The sequence below is a fragment of the Oncorhynchus kisutch genome, linkage group LG22 (assembly GCF_002021735.2).
Source record: "Oncorhynchus kisutch isolate 150728-3 linkage group LG22, Okis_V2, whole genome shotgun sequence".
In the NCBI taxonomy this organism is placed as follows: Eukaryota; Metazoa; Chordata; class Actinopteri; order Salmoniformes; family Salmonidae; genus Oncorhynchus; species Oncorhynchus kisutch.
Genome location: NC_034195.2, coordinates 37,357,471 through 37,376,580, shown reverse-complemented (window position 1 = coordinate 37,376,580; position 19,110 = coordinate 37,357,471). Strand labels below are relative to the sequence as shown.

Below are 19,110 nucleotides of genomic sequence, written 5' to 3'. Positions count from 1 at the left end.
CTGCAAGGAGCTGCCAGTCTGCTAGGAGCCGCCAGTCTGCAAGGAGCTGTCAGTCTGCAAGGAGCTGTCAGCCTGCATGGAGCAGTCAGAGCTGTCAGTCTGCAAGGAGCTGCCAGTCTGCAGGGAGCTGTCAGTCTGCAAGGAGCTGTCAGTCTGCAAGGAGCTGCCAGTCTGCAGGGTGCTGTCAGCCTGAATGGAGCAGTCAGAGCTGTCAGTCTGCATGAAGCAGCCAGAGCTGCCAGTCTGCAAGGAGCTGTCAGCCTGCATGGAGCAGTCAGAGCTGTCAGTCTGCATAGAGCAGCTCTATGCAGACTGACAGCTCTGACTGCTCCAGTCAGCCATGATCTTCTAGATCTGCCAGTCAACCAGATTCTTCCATATCAGCCTGTCAACCAGAATCTTCCAGATCTGCTAGTCAACCAGAATCTTCCAGATCTGCTAGTCAACCAGAATCTTCCAGATCTGCTAGTCAACCAGAATCTTCCAGATCTGCTAGTCAACCAGAATCTTCCAGATCTGCTAGTCAACCAGAATCTTCCAGATCTGCTAGTCAACCTGAATCTTCCAGATCCGCCAGCCAGCCAGGATCTACCGGAGCCTACTACCTACCTGAGCTTCATCTCAGTACTGGGCTTCCTCTCAGTACTGGGCTTCCTCTCAGTACTGGGCTTCCCCTCTGTTCCGGGCTGCCCCTCAGTTCCGGGCTGCCTCTCAGTTCCGGGCTGCCCCTCAGTCCCGAGCTGCCCCTCAGTCCCAAGCTGCCTCAGTCCCGAGCTGCCCCTCAGTCCCGAGTTACCCCTCAGTCCCGAGCTGCCCCTCAGTCCCGAGCTGCCCCTCAGTCCCGAGCTGTCCCTCAGTCCCGAGCTGTCCCTCCGTCCCGAGATGCCCCTCAGTCACGAGCTGCTCCTCAGTTCTGTGGGGTTCTGGGTGAGGACTATTAGGCCATGGTCGGCGGCGAGGGTGGATTACGCGAAGGGGAGGAACTAGGACATTAATGAAGTGGGGTCCACGTCCCGAGCCGGAGCCGCCACCAAGGACAGACGCCCACCCGGACCCTCCCTATGGTTTTGAGGTGCGTCCGGGAGTCCGCACCTTGGGGGGGGGGGGGGGTTCTGTCACGCCTTGGTCATTGTGTTTTGTGTTTTCGTTATATATTTGGTCAGGCCAGGGTGTGACAGGGGTTTATGTTATTGTATTTCGTATTGGGGTTTGTAGTATTTGGGATCGTGGCTGATTAGGGGTGTTGAATAGGCTTGGCTGCCTGAGGCGGTTCTCAATCAGCAGTCAGGTGATTCTCGTTGCCTCTGATTGGGAACCGTATTTAGGTAGCCTGAGTTTCGCTTTGTCTTTCGTGGGTGATTGTCCCTGTCTCTGTGTAGTTTCACCAGATAGGCTGTAATTAGGTTTCACGTTCCGTTTGTTGTTTTCATGTATCGTCACTTTATTTTCATTAAAGATCATGAGTAACCACCACGCTGCATTTCGGTCCTCTCTTTCAACAAATGAAGAACGCCGTTACAATGGGTTGATAAATTTGATTTCCATTGATAATTTTTGTGTGATTTTGTTGTCAGCACATTCAACTATGTAAAGAAAAAAGTATTTAATAAAAATATTTCATTCATTCAGATCTAGGATGTGTTATTTTAGTGTTCCCTTTATTTTTTGAGCAGTATATATATATATATATATATATATATATATATATATATACTAAAAGGAAGTGATGCAGACGATTACATTGATAGAAGCTACAATCTATCTGCAATATTAAAGCTGATCTACCCCCTAAAATTTTTTTAAATAATATATATTTTTTATAAAGAGAGATTTTGATGAATTTATGCATACTTTTTCATTCTTCCACAAGATTTAGTAGTCACGACACAAATCTAGGGTTGCTACCCAATCCGGCTGGTCGTTCATTCTATCCATTGAGGTTGCCAGGGATGCAACCCAGTCGTTCAGTCTTTTGTTCTGTATTTATGGACGCGACCCAGTTGTTCATTCTAATAGTTCCAATGCCATACTAGCTGGCAAATTTCTTATCCATTGCTTGCTAGCTAGCCAACTATGGCTAACTTACAGTCACATCCAAAAAAAGTGCAGCCAGAATAACAGAAAAGTAGCTGGATTTGAATTTGTTTAAACTGTTTTCTAGTTTAGATTTATTTGGATTCATCCATAACAATGAGCTAATGAGACGCGATTTTGCCGTTCAAAATGTGCTCGCTCACACGTCAGGACACCGTTGTTCAGAGGAGCTAGCCAACAACACAGCAACATAATCATTCCAAACTGAAGCTGGAAATACTGCAAACTAGCGGCACTTCGTTTTGTTTGACCTTTTTTCAATTGACATTTTTTTGTATAAAATGATGCCAGCTGATTCATGATTTCAACTGGCTGAGAAACACTGCCTGCCTGTATGTCTTGTCCCGACTCCCGACACGTTCATTACTATGGGACAGCAGGAGATCGAATTTGAACATTGAAACAATGTTGCAAATGTCAGAGACAGAGCAAGGTTTTACAAATCTCTGCGGTTGAAAACAAAATGTTAGTCTAAAAGAAATGTGAGATAATGTCTAGATGCTTTTTTATAGTGGAGATCATGTATATAAATTGCCTGGCTGGGCTGATGAGACAGTGGACAGCAATGCTTTATGACATAATAAGAGAAGGTGTAATACAAGGTGAGCAATACAGTATGTCAAAGGGAGGTACAGTATAAGTAATACAGGTGTAATAACGAACACGAGTAATGGCGTAACAAATTAGTTACTGTATATTTAACAACATAATGGAACAGAATCAACAGACAGAATATTCTCACAGTATTTGCCAAGAAGACGGTTTAACAGGAAATATCAGAATTCCTTTTGGCATTTCTACATTGATGAAATACCATATGCACTCAATGCACTGTGAACTAGCAAGTGCATGAGGGTTTGTGGTAAACATTACCATAAAGCGCCTGCACACATGTGTGAGCGTATATGTGCTTTTATAGTCCTCAGCTCTTCTGTCAGAGGAATAAACTAAAGCATTGCCAGACCCAAGACGCCCCAGGCTGTGCTGGAACAGCCACTGTTCTCAACTGTTTTCACGTCATCCCTTTGTGTTGTTGTTGAGGGTGAACTGCAGGTACACACAGAATATCCAAATGACAAATTCAAATCATGCAGAATTAATGGATTAGAGATTGCCAATAAATGAATTTATGTATTGACATCTTATGCATTCGTTATGTTGTTTTCTATGGTAATAAAAAGTGTGTACCTACTTGAATTGACTTCCCTACCACTGCATAAATACACTGAGTGTACAAAACATTAAGGACACCTTCCTAAAATGTAGTTGCACCCCCCCCGCCCCTTTTTGCCCTCGGAACAGAATCAATTCGTTGGGGCCTGGACTCTACAAGATGTCAAAGCGTTCCACAGGGATGCTGGCCCATGTTGACTCCAATGCTTCCCATAGTTTTGTAAAGTTGGATGGATGTCCTTTGGGTGGTGGACCATTCTTGATACACACGGAAAACTGTTGAGTGTGAAAAACCCAGTAGCGTTATAGTTCTTGACACAAACCTATTAACATACCCTGTTCAAGGGCACTTAAATATTTTGTCTTGCCCATTCACCCTCTGAATGGCACACATAGACAATTGAGACATGGATTGTGTAAAGGCTTAAAAATCCTTCTTTAACATGTCTCCTCCCCTTCATCTACACTGATTGAAGTGGATTTAACAAGTAACATCAATAAGGGATCATAGCTTCCACCTGGTCATTCTATATCATGGAAAGAGCAGGTGTCCTTAATGTTGTGTACACTCAAGTGTATGTACACACTCTATAAAACCAACCACAGTAGCTACCTCTGAGTTTACAAGATAGATTTCAGTTGTCTTTCTGGGGAATAGTGAGAGTAGTAATGATGAGCCAAATAACAACCTGATAGGCTGGTCTTTAGTCATTCAGTTTAACATTCACTACCAGTGCTGTGACTAGACTAGACTACTCACTGGCTTTATAGCTTTCATTGTGAGGTATTGATTAACTCTCTCTCCAGTTGCTCTATTAAACTAAAAGCTCATGGGTTTAGTTAACGTACCAATGAGTCCAGACTTTTTTCAAATTTGTATTCCTTCCTAATAGCTGAGTATTGAATGACAATTTAGAGTATAGTAACGTTAGACTAGGGTTACGTGAGACACAATCCAGTGTTTGTTTGATTTAAGACAGAGTAGAATATAATCACACCTGGTAGGACATAATCCTTTTTTTCAGAATGTGAATGGTGTTATAATTTTGTTATTGTGTATACTGCACCATAAGTTAGACTTGGAGTACAGACTTTCGCTGTGCTTGGTGAAAGGTTATCTAGAAATGACGACACCATAAGGAAGACAAACAGCTGAAAATCCATGGCTGTTTATGATGGCGTATACAGAACCCACAAACAGGAACAGTTATACAACTACAGGGAACGGAAGTATGTTGGTTCTTGATTTTATTTTATGGTCTGTTACCAAAATGTCTCACCCTATCCAAAAAGTTTACCCATTGTCATTCTCCTTGGATTGTATGGATGTCCTCAGGAAACTGCTGTGTATCTGTAATGGTATGCTTATATAACCAGCCGTACTTATCTTATGTAAACCACCAACAGAAGACTGACTGACTTGACTGACAAGCCAATGTGTACACCTCAGCGGTGTCCTTCTGTAAGTGTACAATGAGACCCGAGTAATGTGGTATGTTAGTTCTCCCCTCGCCATGTCTGTTAACGCATCAGCACAGATAATACCTCTGAGAGCAACTACTGTTCTTTGTCCACTCTAGGACTATCTTCTCTTTAGTAAACTAATATCAGTCATGGTAGTGTGGACCCTGGCGCATCTTATGGCCCTTATATGTATAGGCACACAAAGGGTGCTGAGTTAACAATACAAAGCTCGGTTGGTAGAGCATGGTGCTTGTTACACCAGGGTAGTGGGTTCTTTTCCCAGGACCACCCATACGTAAAATGCATGCAACCATAACTGTAAGTTGCTTTGGATAAAAGCAACTGCTAAATGGCATATATTATAGTTAACCAGCACCTTGAGCAGGCTATAAGTCTTACAGTAAATGCAAGTAATGTTGGTGGTGGTGGAAGAGTACTGCATGCGGATCTGTCAAAAACAGTTCAGCACTAATTGCAGTTTATTTCCAAGCAGGTCACAAAGACATCATGTCTCATTGTGGCCAGTCAGAATGCCCTCTGTGCGTCGGCCCCTCTGCCACTGCAAAGAGGGGCACTTCGTCTCCCAAACCACCACCCCCCTGCAGCAAAATAACGATGCCCGAAAACAAAGCGGTTCTGACAAATAGTCTTCTGATCCCTGCCACCATGTGGGGGGAAATGAGGGGGATGGTGCCAGGGTGTAACTATAATAATTACAAGGACAATAGCTGCCTAATTATCCAGTAGAAGAGTCCTGCCCGGGCGGCCCATTAGGAGGGGTGGTGGTGGAACTGCTGGCAGTCCAGGAAAAACAGCATTAATGAGGCCTTGTCTCATCCACACATAGGATGCTAATTCGATTACCCTGTTGCATGAAAACTTTGTGTATTTTAAGGTTTAAAAAGGTTTTTGAAGTTTGTAATTTCCACTTTGAATTTTTTCCTTTCTGAAAAATGTATTATATGAATTATAATCCACATTCCTGGTGCTGTATGATTATCTTCCTGCTGCTCCAAACTGTCTCAAATGAAGATCTTCTATCTGTAACCATGGGACTCTCATAACTATACCCACTGAGCTTATAATGCTCTGCAAACAGTTTCACTAACAAACCCAAAGCACAACGAATATGCAATGGAGCTCCCTCTACTCTGGGTCCAATCTTATTTCGCCGTTGAGCGCCAAATGTCCAATGAGCGGATGTAATTCAGGCAACAAGGCCCAGCTTGGGGACATTTTTCCCTCAAGATGTTTCCATACAAACAAACAAACTCCCGGGATCACTGGAACGGTGAACAAATTAGAGATAGAAAAAGAAAGAAACAAAACGGTTTAGGATGCAATCATGCAAATTAGAACGTTTGGCTCAAAAATGGTTGGTTCACTGAATGGAGAGAAAGTGGAATCGTCTCTGTTTTGGTCCCTTTCGTGCTGGGTTATGTTCATTAGGGCACACCATAGCAAAACATTTTACAACGGAAAACAGTCAGTTTTGTTCTGTTTGGAGCTTGATGAATACAACCCTGGTTTCCTAACTGCGTGCCATAGTTCAGAGTTAGTTGGTTATAGGCAAATTCCCCTCCTGCCATGCAAATAATGTCCAGGTAGTATATGGTAATTGCAGGCCACAGTGTAGGTATTTTTGCCTAAACCAAGTGAGGACACAGATAACACTCAAATCACTCTGTGGGACTTGCGGGCGGCAGACCTACCTATTATGGCAAGCCTCCTTGTCCTGTAAAAACAGACAGAGGCAGCTTGGTTAGGATAATTATGTTGAAAATGGCTTGTTATAAAGCAGATACTAATGTGAAAGGGCAAACACATAGACAGTGAACAATAGGACAGGATATCTACTGGATCTAAACACAAGGGGTTGGTTTCTCTGGCACAGTTTAACCTTACTCTTGGCCTAAGAAGTACTTTCAACAGAGAATCTCCATTGAACATGCTTTTTAGTGCAGGACTAAGATTAATCTGGGTCCGGTTAACCAGCCCTCGAAGGTCAATGATGATTTAAGAGCCTTGAGTGTGATGGACTAGAGAAACCAAAGGCCCTGGCTGATTTTAAAGGTGTAGAAACTCTTGCAGAATATATAACACTAAATCAACATTACACAGGCCTCCTGCTCCTACATAACATGGATATATCACTTTCAAACAAACAAAACATTTCAATCTCTTGAAAAAATATTATCTAGAGAAATGTCAAAAGTGTTTTATTAATATGGTCGTTAGAATTTGAATAGTCCGATTAGCCCTTTACTATCTACAGAGAATGTTGGGGCTCTATTGAGAATGGCCTGGGTAAAATGCTGGGAGCCCAATGAATAGATCCCCCCCATTAATTTATCCTAATGCCTACTGACCTCTCTATCACTGCTGACACTGGTGAATAGGAGGCCTGTGGAGGAGCCTTGCTGCCTTCCTAGGGCCCTCTGATCTCTGTGTGTGTGTGTGTGTGTGTGTGTGTGTGTGTGTGTGTGTGTGTGTGTGTGTGTGTGTGTGTGAGGGAGGGCTTGCTGGGTGGTGGGGCTGTGCTGTCAGTGCATTTACTGCTGATTAATTTGCTGTCAAAAGCTGACATTGTGAGCAGCCACCACAGTAAGCCAGGAAGAATGAGGGGGAGAGGACTGGTACCCAGGGAGAATGAGGGGGAGAGGACTGGTACCCATGTAGAATGAGGGGGAGAGGACTGGTACCCATGTAGAATGAGGGGGAGAGGACTGGTACCCAGGTAGAGTGAGGGGGAGAGGACTGGTACCCAGGTAGAATGAGGGGGAGAGGACTGGTACCCAGGGAGAATGTGGTGGAGAGGGCTGGTACCCAGGGAGAATGTGGTGGAGAGGGCTGGTACCCAGGAGGAATGTGGTGGAGAGGGCTGGTACCCAGGAGGAATGTGGTGGAGAGGACTGGTACCCAGGGAGAATGTGGTGGAGAGGGCTGGTACCCAGGGAGAATGAGGGGGAGAGGACTGGTATCCAGGGAGAATGAGGGGGAGAGGACTGGTACCCAGGGAGAATGAGGGGGAGAGGACTGGTACCCAGGAGGAATGTGGTGGAGAGGACTGGTACCCGGGGGGGATGAGGGGGAGAGGACTGGTACCCAGGAGGAATGTGGTGGAGAGGGCTGGGGCCCAGGGAGAATGAGGGGGAGAGGACTCTAACCCAGGGAGAATGAGGGGGAGAGGACTGGTACCCATGTAGAATGAGGGGGAGAGGACTGGTACCCAGGGAGAATGAGGGGGAGAGGACTGGTACCCAGGGAGAATGTGGTGGAGAGGGCTGGTACCCAGGGAGAATGTGGTGGAGAGGGCTGGTACCCAGGGAGAATGTGGTGGAGAGGGCTGGTACCCAGGAGGAATGTGGTGGAGAGGGCTGGTACCCAGGAGGAATGTGGTGGAGAGGACTGGTACCCAGGAGGAATGTGGTGGAGAGGGCTGGTACCCAGGGAGAATGAGGGGGAGAGGACTGGTATCCAGGGAGAATGAGGGGGAGAGGACTGCTACCCAGGAGGAATGTGGTGGAGAGGGCTGGTACCCAGGGAGAATGAGGGGGAGAGGACTGGTACCCAGGGAGAATGTGGTGGAGAGGGCTGGTACCCAGGGAGAATGTGGTGGAGAGGGCTGGTACCCAGGGAGAATGTGGTGGAGAGGGCTGGTACCCAGGAGGAATGTGGTGGAGAGGGCTGGTACCCAGGAGGAATGTGGTGGAGAGGACTGGTACCCAGGAGGAATGTGGTGGAGAGGACTGGTACCCAGGGAGAATGAGGGGGAGAGGACTGGTATCCAGGGAGAATGAGGGGGAGAGGACTGGTACCCAGGGAGAATGAGGGGAGAGGACTGGTACTCAGGGAGAATGAGGGGGAGAGGGCTGGTACCCAGGAGGAATGTGGTGGAGAGGGCTGGTACCCAGGAGGAATGTGGTGGAGAGGACTGGTACCCAGGAGGAATGTGGTGGAGAGGGCTGATACCCAGGGAGAATGAGGGGGAGAGGACTGGTACCCAGGGAGAATGAGGGGGAGAGGACTGGTACCCAGGGAGAATGAGGGGAGAGGACTGGTACTCAGGGAGAATGTGGTGGAGAGGGCTGGTACCCAGGAGGAATGTGGTGGAGAGGGCTGGTACCCAGGAGGAATGTGGTGGAGAGGACTGGTACCCAGGAGGAATGTGGTGGAGAGGGCTGGTACCCAGGGAGAATGAGGGGGAGAGGACTGGTATCCAGGGAGAATGAGGGGGAGAGGACTGGTACCCAGGGAGAATGAGGGGAGAGGACTGGTACTCAGGGAGAATGAGGGGGAGAGGGCTGGTACCCAGGAGGAATGTGGTGGAGAGGGCTGGTACCCAGGAGGAATGTGGTGGAGAGGACTGGTACCCAGGAGGAATGTGGTGGAGAGGGCTGGTACCCAGGGAGAATGAGGGGGAGAGGACTGGTACCCAGGGAGAATGAGGGGAGAGGACTGGTACTCAGGGAGAATGAGGGGGAGAGGGCTGGTACCCAGGAGGAATGTGGTGGAGAGGGCTGGTACCCAGGGAGAATGAGGGGGAGAGGACTGGTACCCAGGGAGAATGAGGGGGAGAGGACTGGTACCCAGGGAGAATGAGGGGGAGAGGACTGGTACCCAGGAGGAATGTGGTGGAGAGGGCTGGTACCCGGGGGGGATGAGGGGGAGAGGACTGGTACCCAGGGAGAATGAGGGGGAGAGGGCTGGTACCCAGGAGGAATGTGGTGGAGAGGGCTGGGACCCAGGGAGAATGAGGGGGAGAGGACTGGTACCCAGGGAGAATGAGGGGGAGAGGACTGGTACCCAGGGAGAATGAGGGGGAGAGTACTGGTACCCAGGAGGAATGTGGTGGAGCTACTGGCTATCTGCTTTATAAGGCTCAGATAAAAATATATATTATAAAGTCACAGTGTGGCATTTGGCCACCATTCATTCTCAACTGAAAGTTCACCATTTGTGATCATAACATTAACTCACCTGATCATCGCTATCATCAGGAAATGCAAAGTCTTTACTAACACTTTGCACACTCAGTGCATCCAGAGATCCTTGTCTCGTGCAAGTGATACCATTGTCAAAAGTCTTTGATCTATGCGATCTGCTTTTCCCCCAGCCTGCGGATGAATTGGGCAGATTATCGAGATGGTTTCCTTCAACGGGATGGGGGCTGGCCGCCAGCGGAGACTTGTGCCTTTGTACTGGGGAGAGGGGACTCAACGGGGACGGTGTATCTTCCATACCCGACTCCTCCTGTGTGCTGTCCATCCTCACAGGGTCCCGGAAGTCCACCTGCGGACGTCGCGTGCTCCTCATCCTCCTCAAGGTCGGGGAGGTGGAGATGCGAGCCGGGGCCTGTCGGTCAAACTGGGTGAGCAAGCCGTCTGCCTCGACCAAAGACGTGTGTTTCAGTTTGGAGTGCGTTCTGGCCAAATCTATATGCATGATAAAGGGGTTACTGGTCTGCGTCTCCTTTTCCTCTGTGGGTTTTGAGACAGTTTGCGTCGCGACATTGTTCACAACCGTCACTTCCTTGTTCTCGTTCTCTAGCCACTCCATGTAACTCCAGTCCAAGCTTTTCTCTGCGTCCTGACCATTCTCGCGCACTATAACCTGTTTCAGCATAGACATCTTGCGCAAGACGGCATTGTAGGCCTAATTATGTCAGGAAAATAGTGGTATTTTGGTCCTTTTTTCCCAGGTGTGTTGGGGTCAGATCATCCACTGGCAGTTTAGCAGTTTAGCAGCAAGCAACGACATTTCAGTGACGTTTCTGTGGAATAAAAATGTATCTGCATTGGGTCTAATACAATAAATAGCCTAAAAAATACAAAGCAGTCTAGGCGAGCCGTCAAGTCATAATCTTTTTTGTTCCGAGTTCAGTCCACTCACGTTGTGAAACAGTGAAGTTATGGATTTGAAAGCTGCTTCTTTTGCCGGCAGAGGGTGGGGGTAGGGGAAGTTCCCACTAAGCACTGACCTACGCATTACCACGGGAAGGTGTTTGGGTGTGGGGGTGAAGTGGAATGTATTTGTTGTGCCCGCGTTGTAGATGGTTATATCGGTCCGCTAATACAAGACTAGCAAAGGACCACTGCACTACTTTTGTGAGAATGTAAATATATATATATATATATATATATGTTTTTGTTTTTTGGGGGGGTCCTACTTCCAGACCTTTTTTTCCTTTGCTTTTTTAGTTGTGGTCTGGACTGGCCTTAAATTCAATGTCAATGGACGCTGATTTTTCGGAAGAATCTAAAAAATATACAATATATTTCGATTTGTTTAACTGCTTTTTGGGGATACTACATGATTCCATATGTGTTATTTCATAATGTTGATGTCTTCACTATTATTCTACAATGTAGAAAAAAAACTTTAATGAGTAACGTTTGACCGGTAGTGTATTTTAGACATCTTTTCAATGTAGTTTTGCTTATTGAGTTATCTTACAGTTGGTGTTCATAATATACTATAGATACAATCTCTAACAAGTTTCAAGACTACAGTTGCCTGTAAAAAAACAAACCTGTAGTTTTACCTTCCTCATTATCAATAGCTATGGGGTTTAAACGCCTACTCATAACAACAAAAAGGTTATATTGTTGAATACAGCGCAACTACACTGCAACATTGTATCAGTTCAGTGTCACGCCTTGGCAGTTTTAGCGTGGGAAAAGGACGGCACAAGAACCCCATGCACCTGATCCAACTTTCCCATACTAGTGATTATGGAAACAAATGTAGACTTTTACAATGGGCCTCTCCAGGCCATGTTAAGTGCTATTTAATCATCTCAGGTAGGATTATTTCATTAGAATTCCCAACAGTAAAATTATTTAGTGACTGATTAGCTCTTTGTTGTTGTCGTGGTGTGCCGGCTGCAGAAGAGAACCTGCATGCACACCCACGAGGTGAATACCGTGTGGGAAACATAAACTAAGATTAGATTATCTAGACTACAATTATTATTAATCAACGATAGGCTAAATAATAACAAACTATTCACATGACAAAAGTTAAAAAGGAGTCGAATGAAGAAGAGCAAAGCCCTGTGTTTACTCACAGCCGTGTGTCCTGTCTCCGCAATGGATCATCCGCTGCGCTTGTGCTGTAGCGACGATTTCGGAGTGCTGCGCTAGGAGTTGCTCTGTCATGTCAATGTGACCGCCCTGGAAAACAAAGTGGAGGCAACTCCTGGCACTAGTCTCGGCCGCTGTTCTTTATGTGCCCTTTTACAGGAGAAAGCTCAAAGATATTTATTTGTGGAATGCCTGGGAAAGATGTCGTGCATGCGTGTCCAATTGTTTCCTACCCGAAATGTAAATGTGGTATGAGTCAAATAAAAAGCTTAGTTCAGACTGTCATGTTCTTTATAAGAATCGGACCAAGGCGCAGAGTGGTATGCGTGCATTCTTATTTATTCAAATAATTAAACACTAAACAACAAACCGAAACGAGTGCTGAGAGGCAACCACACAGACAAGATCCCACAAACACCAAAGGGAAATGGCTACCTAAATATGATCCCCAAAGGTGAGGACTCCCGGCCGCAAACCTGAACCTATAGGGGAGGGTGCGGGTGGGAATCTACCCTCGGTGGCGGCTCCGGTTCTGGACGCAGCCCCCCCCTCTTTACGCTGATCCCTCCACCTTTGTAGAACCGGACCGTGTATCATCGCCGGAGGCCCCGGACTGGGGACCGTCGGTGGAGGTTCCGGACTGGGGACCGTCGGTGGAGGTTCCGGACTGGGGACCGTCGGTGGAGGTTCCGGACTGTGGCCCGTCGTTGGAGGTTCCGGACTGTGAAACGTCGCCGGAAGCTCTGGACTGGGAACTGTCTCCGGAAGCTCTGGACTGGGAACTGTCGCTGGAAACTCGACTGTGGAGGCGCACTGGAGATCTGATGCGTGGTGCTGGTACTGGTGGTACCGGGCTGAAGACACGCATCTCAGGGCGAGTGCGGGGAGCAGGCATAGGACTTACTGGACTGTGGAGGCGCACTGGAGGCCTGGTGTGTGGGACCGGTACAGGTGGTACCGGGCTGGTGACACGCACCTCAGGGCAAATGCGGGGAGCAGGCATAGGACGTACTGGACTGTGGAGGCGCACTGGAGGCCTGGTGTGTGGGACCGGTACAGGTGGTACCGGGCTGGGGACACGCACCTCAGGGCAAGTGCGGGGAGCAGGCACAGGACATACTGGACTGTGGAGGCGCACTGGAGATCTGGAGCGTAGAGCTGGCACAATGCGTCCTGGCTGGATGCTCACTTGAGCCCGGCAAGTGCAGGGCGCTAGCACAGGACGAACTGGGCTGTGCAGACGCACCGGAGACACAGTACGCAGAGCTGGCGCAGGATATCCTGGTCCAAGGAGGTGTACTGGAGACCAGGAGTGCTGAGCCGGCACCATCCGTCCTGGCTGGATGCCCAATCTAGCCCGGCAAATGCGATGAGCTGGAATAGAGCGCACCGGGCTATGAATGCGAACTGGAGACAATGTGCGCATCACTGCGTAACACGGTGTCTGACCAGTCACATGCTCCCCACGGTAAGCACGGGGAGTTGGCTCAGGTCTAACCCCTGACTCTGCCAATCTCCCCGTGTGCCTCCCCCCATTTTTTTATTTGGAGCTGCCTCTCGGGCTAGCCATGTCCCCTCGTATCGTCGCCGTTCCTCCTGCGTTATCTCCACCTGCTTCCATGGCAGGGTCTTGTCCCTTGCCATTACCTCCTCCCAGGTCCAGGATGTCCTACACTCATCTTTCTCCCGGGCACAGGATGTCCATCCACTCCTCTTGAACATGCTGCTTGGTCTTTTTGTGGTGGGATATTCTGTCACGTTCGTTATAAGAATCTGACCAAGGCGCAGCATGTTTATTAAAAGAATGAAACACAAACTAACAAAATGAACCATGAAGCTATACAACCGAGTGCTGACAGGCAATTACACATAGGCAAGATCCCACAAACACCAAAGGGAAATGGCTACCTAAATATGATCCCCAATCAGAGACAACGATAAACAGCTGCCTCTGATTGGGAACCATATCAGGCCACCATAGACATACAAATCACCTAGACCTACAAAAACCCTAGACATACAAAAAAAACTAGACAATACAAAACTAGCGTACCCACCCTAGTCACACCCTGACCTAACCAAAATATAAAGAAAACAGATCTCAGGTCAGGGCGTCACACAGACAATGAATAGGGCCGCAATGTTATTGTGGCAACCAATATAATTAGTGGATGGGACTAGACTAAAAGAGGGTTAAAATGTATTCATTTTTATCCAGCATCCACGAGGTGAAGCAAAGGTGTGTGAGTGTGTGTGTGTTTGTGTGCGCGTGTGTGTGTGAACAAAGAATGCCATAGTCCAAAAATCCTAGATTAGTTGTTTATTTTCAGAATCCTATTGGACTACTTTTTTCCAATTAGAAATCAAAAGTAATCCTAGTGGATCCTATAGGTTTTGTAGGTTTTTGTCACCCCAGTCAGAATCTTATTAGAACAGTTTTTTCTTATGCACCCATTAAATTATAGTTTGTTGTACTTTGTTCCAGTACAATACAACAACATTGATTACAACATTTTCATTGATTGGAAAAAACGGTTCTATATTCATTTTGGTTTTATTCACCACCACAATATGGGAGTGATTCAAGGCTGCCAGTTAATTTGCAAGATTTTGGGGGGTTGTCCTCTTAGAATGGACAGCATCTTTACATTGCTTATACGCAAATAAAAAGTAGAAGGAAAATAAATGTTTTGGTAGAGTAAGATATGAGCATTTCTTTCTTTTCATATATGTATAATAGTCAGCTATGCACAAAAATAGAATGTTTATTTTGCCCTCTTTATGTTGGGATAGGGAGAGGAAAATAAATATCTAAAGATAGAGACCCCCCCAAATCATTACCTCCCAGGGTTGTACAACCCCCTCTCCCTCCCTACCTGCCTCCCTCCCTCCCTTCCGTCCTTCCCTTCCTTCCTACCAGGGTTGTAGCCCCTCTCCCACCTTCCTCCCTCCCCCAAGAGCTGTCCCTCCCACCCTCCCCATCAATAGAAGGTGCTCCCTCCCCATCCTCCCTATCTCCCTCCTGGATGGAACTACCAGTGCCCACCTAGTGACCTCTTGGCACACCTGATCCTGGTTTTATAAAACATCTAAATAGAAATATGATGAACTGTGTCACAGTAAGTTGAAATCAAATTGTTAACACCAATATCCCAGAATCCCTAGACCCACTCCAATTTGCATACTGCCCCAACCGATCCACAGAGGATGCTATCTCTATTGCACTCCACACTGCCCTTTCCCACCTGGACAAAATAAACACCTATGTGAGAATGCTATTCATTGACTACAGCTCAGCATTCAACACCATGGTGTCCTCAAAGCTCATCACTAAGCTAAGGACCCTGGGACTAAACACCTCCCTCTGCAATTGGATCCTGGACTTCCTGACGGGCCGCCCCCATGTGGTAAGGGTAGGAAACAACACATCCGTTGTGCTGATCCTCAACATGGGGGCCCCACAGGGGTGCTTGCTCAGTCCCCTCCTGTACTCCCTGTTCACTCATGACTGCATGGCCAGGCATGACTCCAACACCATCATCAAGTTTGCAGATGACAACAGTGGTAGGCCTGATCACAGACAATGATGAGACAGTCTATAGGGAGGAGGTCAGAGACCTGGTCGTGTGGTGCCAGAATAACAACCTATCCCTCAACGTGATCAAGACAAAGGAGATGATTGTGGATTACAGGAAAAGGAGCACCGAGCACGCCCCTATTGTCATCGACGGGGCTGTAGTGGAACAGGTTGAGAGCTTCAAGTTGCTTGGTGTCCACATCACCAACAAACTATCATGGTCCAAACACACCAAGACAGTTGTGAAGAGGACATGACAAACGCCTATTCCCCCTCAGGAAACTGGAAAGATTTGGCATTGGTCCTCAGATCCTCAAAAGGTTCTACAGCTGCACCATCGAGAGCATCCTGACTGGTTGCATCACTGCCTGGTATGGACACTGCTCGGCCTCCGACCGCAAGGCACTACAGAGGGTAGTGCGTATGGCCCAGTATATCACTGGGGCAAGGCTTCCTGCCATCCAGGACCTCTATATCAGGCGGTGTCAGAGGAAGGCCCTAAAAATTGTCAAAGACTCCAGCCACCGTAGTCATAGACTGTTCTCTCTGCTACCACACACCACTGGTACCAGAGCGCCAAGTCAGGGTCCAAAACGCTTCTAAACAGCTTCTACCCCCAAGCCATACGACTCCTGAAATCAAAGGGCTACCCAGACCCCTCTTTTACACTGCTGCTACTCTCTGTTTATTATCTCTGCATAGTCACTTTAACTCTACCTACATGTACATATTACCTCAATTACCTCAACAAACCAGTACCCCTTCTATTGTTATTTTACTGCTGTTGTTGAATTATTTGTTACTTTTATTTTCTATTTTTTACTTATCCTTTTTTTTACCTAACACTTATTTTTATTTTATATCTTAACTTCTTAAAGCATTTGTTGGTTAAGGGCGTGTAAGTAAACATTTCACTGTAAGGTCTACACCTGTTGCATTTGGCGCATGTGACAAATACAATTTGATTTGATATGCTTTTTGACTGTAATGCCACATAGCACACCTTTTTGACTGTAATGCCACATAGCACACCTTTTTGACTGTAATGCCACATAGCACACCTTTTTGACTGTAATGCCACATAGCACACCTTTTTGACTGTAATGCCACATAGCACACCTTTTTGACTGTAATGCCACATAGCACACCTTTTTGACAGAAATGTAAACAACATTGCAGACAATCTTAGTAGGTTTCACAGCTATTGTTGTTGCCGTTGGAACAATAACTTTAATTTGTGACGCAGATGCACCAGAAGCAAATGTTTATTCGCGTTGTGTCCCTTGGACCTTTACGGGGATGGGGTTGCATGAGATAGCTACTGGGTAGAGAGTACATTGCCGGCGGTTCCCACCTATAGGGTCATCAACTCAAGTGGCAAGGGTTGCAGTTCAATAGTGGTTGCTTATGCTGGTATTATACTTCACGTGTCCACTGTCCATCTTCATAGATAATTACCTGAGAGGTTTGGAGGTTGGTGCTCCATATTTTAAGCAGCCAAGTTAACAATAGTGTATTGGCAAGTCTAAGGATAAATCCTTTAGAATGTAATTTAAATATCTATACAATGCCCATCGACAAAATTCATAGAAATCCTATAGGAGTTTGAGCCACGGCTCGGCCGACTGTCTGTGCCCTTAACCACTTTCTGTACCCCTAATGTATAGCTGTATATCTGTAGGCTACTTACATCTGTCCTGTAATTTATTTTTATTTTTATAACTGATCTCCAAACAATAAAAACATGTTTTTCCCTAGTCGAAAAATCCTATAAGATTCCAATGAGAAAATCCATCCTACTCAATGCATCGTCAATGAGCGCTGATGAAAATGTCCTCAAAAGTACTTTACAGTGGCTTAGAAATACAATGCCATTCAAAGGGAGGCAAATAATTAGTAAGAAAACCTTTGTCCTCATTTTGAAGTCGACAGATTTACTTTAGATGCAGTACAACCACAGATAGAACAATGAGACAGATATTTCACGGGATGTTTAAATGTGAAGCATTTCACTGACTACCAAATATGGTAGTGAGAGGAAGCCCACTGGTGAGCAGTGGGTGAAGATGTAACGAGATGGATTTTGGCCGATATTCTGAAAATATTCTCATCGATGAATCATTTACTCTCAATACAGTTTTCTGTTCCCAAAACTAGAATCTGCTACGAACAGAGTGGACAAAGTTTTGTTGACTTTAACCTTCGCAAAAGTTTACTAAATTGAGCTGTGTAGATGGAGCGCAAAGGCGAATTGAGTGATTGCACACGCGCACTTCACAGAGTAGGCGTTCCCTAATAAAGATATGCAGATGTCTGCTTACAACGCGCCAATGGGATCTCGCTAGCAGTTGCTTGGCTCTGCCCAGCTCTTTGCTTGTTCTGCCCACTATGACTCAATTGTTCCCGTTTGAAACGATAGTCAGTGGTCTATCATGGTTTAGTTATAAATCATTGGTATAACGTTCGCTAGTTTGTTAAGATTGAGGGGAGGTCACCGGGTTTTAGCTAGCTAACGTTATCATTGCTAGCTATTTTTGACGAACTTGACTACTTTAGCAATGTCATCGTATTTCCAGGTAATTTAGACTAAACAGTCGTTAGCCTCCGTCCAAAATAACTGGGTTTATCACGACTTTAGCGCACCATTATTGCGCCGCCGGTAGAGGGCGGCTTGAGAACGTTCTTTAAATAATTTATTTTTTATTTTTTTATTAATATCAAATCAATACATAAAGCACATGAGGGAACACAAGCATACATAGATTACAAACAATAGACAATCGAGCTAGGGGGTACAATAACACATTACAATTACACAAGGACCTTAATGGACATGCATATACTTACAATTCTAACAGCTTTTTTGTTAGTAGAGCATTTAACTGTCTTAAAATACAGTTCAATTTTTGTTTGTAGGGTACGAAAATGTGGTTTTCTGTTTGTAAATTTACATTTGTGTATATGAAATTTGGCAAAAGGATAATGAAATTAATTACATAAAATGATTCCGCTTATTTCTATTGTATGTAAAGAATCCAAACAGTACATCTCTCCACAATAGTGTAAAATCTTCATAAATGTTTTCAATTATAAACCTACTGATGTCTTGCCAGAGTTTTCTTACATGCATACAATGCCAAAAAAGATGCACAACTGTTTCTGGGTGGTCATTACAAAAGGAGCAATTTGAGTTGATGTTTTCCTTAAACTTCTTCATATAGTGGTTGGCATGATAATATTTATGAATAATTTTAAAGGAAACTTCCTTAATTTTGTTAACAAGTAGGTATGTGTGTGGCAACATCCATACTTTTTTCCAACAGATATTATCAATAAATCCATTCCAATAAGGTATGACATAAGGTATAGATACAACATCCTGCTGAAACAAGGATCGTATCGCTCTGTTGTTGAATCGACCAAAAGAGAAACAAATCTTTCCTACTGATGAGTCAACAGGGTCAACAGAAGGTAGGCTCTGAGTGTCAGGTCTTGACATGTTCCTGAATAACATAGCAACACCTGAGGGAATGGCATCTAAAACAATTGCAAAATCTTTAGGTGTTACAGGGACCTTGTAAAGTGATAAGAATTCTTTATAACTGAGTAAAAGACCCTCTGCATTTACCAGTTGGCTCACCAATAGGATATTATTTCAGAACCAATATTCTAAAAACAGAGAGGTATTTTTATACAATATATCCCGATTATTCCATA

The 19,110-nt window shown here is 45.7% G+C and overlaps 1 protein-coding gene across 2 annotated transcripts in view; it reads right to left on the bottom strand.

Annotated features, from left to right (window-relative positions):
- The window catches only part of LOC109887677 (pleckstrin homology domain-containing family G member 7-like), a 42,918-nt gene extending 30,295 nt beyond the window's left edge, over window positions 1-12,623 (bottom strand). The window contains exons 1-3 of one of the 2 annotated variants that reach the window (XM_031801163.1): window positions 11,801-12,623; window positions 9,712-10,504; window positions 6,444-6,466 (exon numbers count right to left, since the gene is read on the bottom strand). In XM_031801163.1, coding sequence (XP_031657023.1) covers window positions 6,444-6,466; window positions 9,712-10,362 — 674 coding nt within the window. In that variant the 5' untranslated portion in view covers window positions 10,363-10,504; window positions 11,801-12,623. Of the gene's footprint in view, window positions 1-6,443; window positions 6,467-9,711; window positions 10,711-11,800 lie in introns of those variants that run through there. The other variant, XM_031801164.1, reaches the window with a different exon arrangement.
- Between the last annotated feature and the right edge of the window lie 6,487 nt (window positions 12,624-19,110).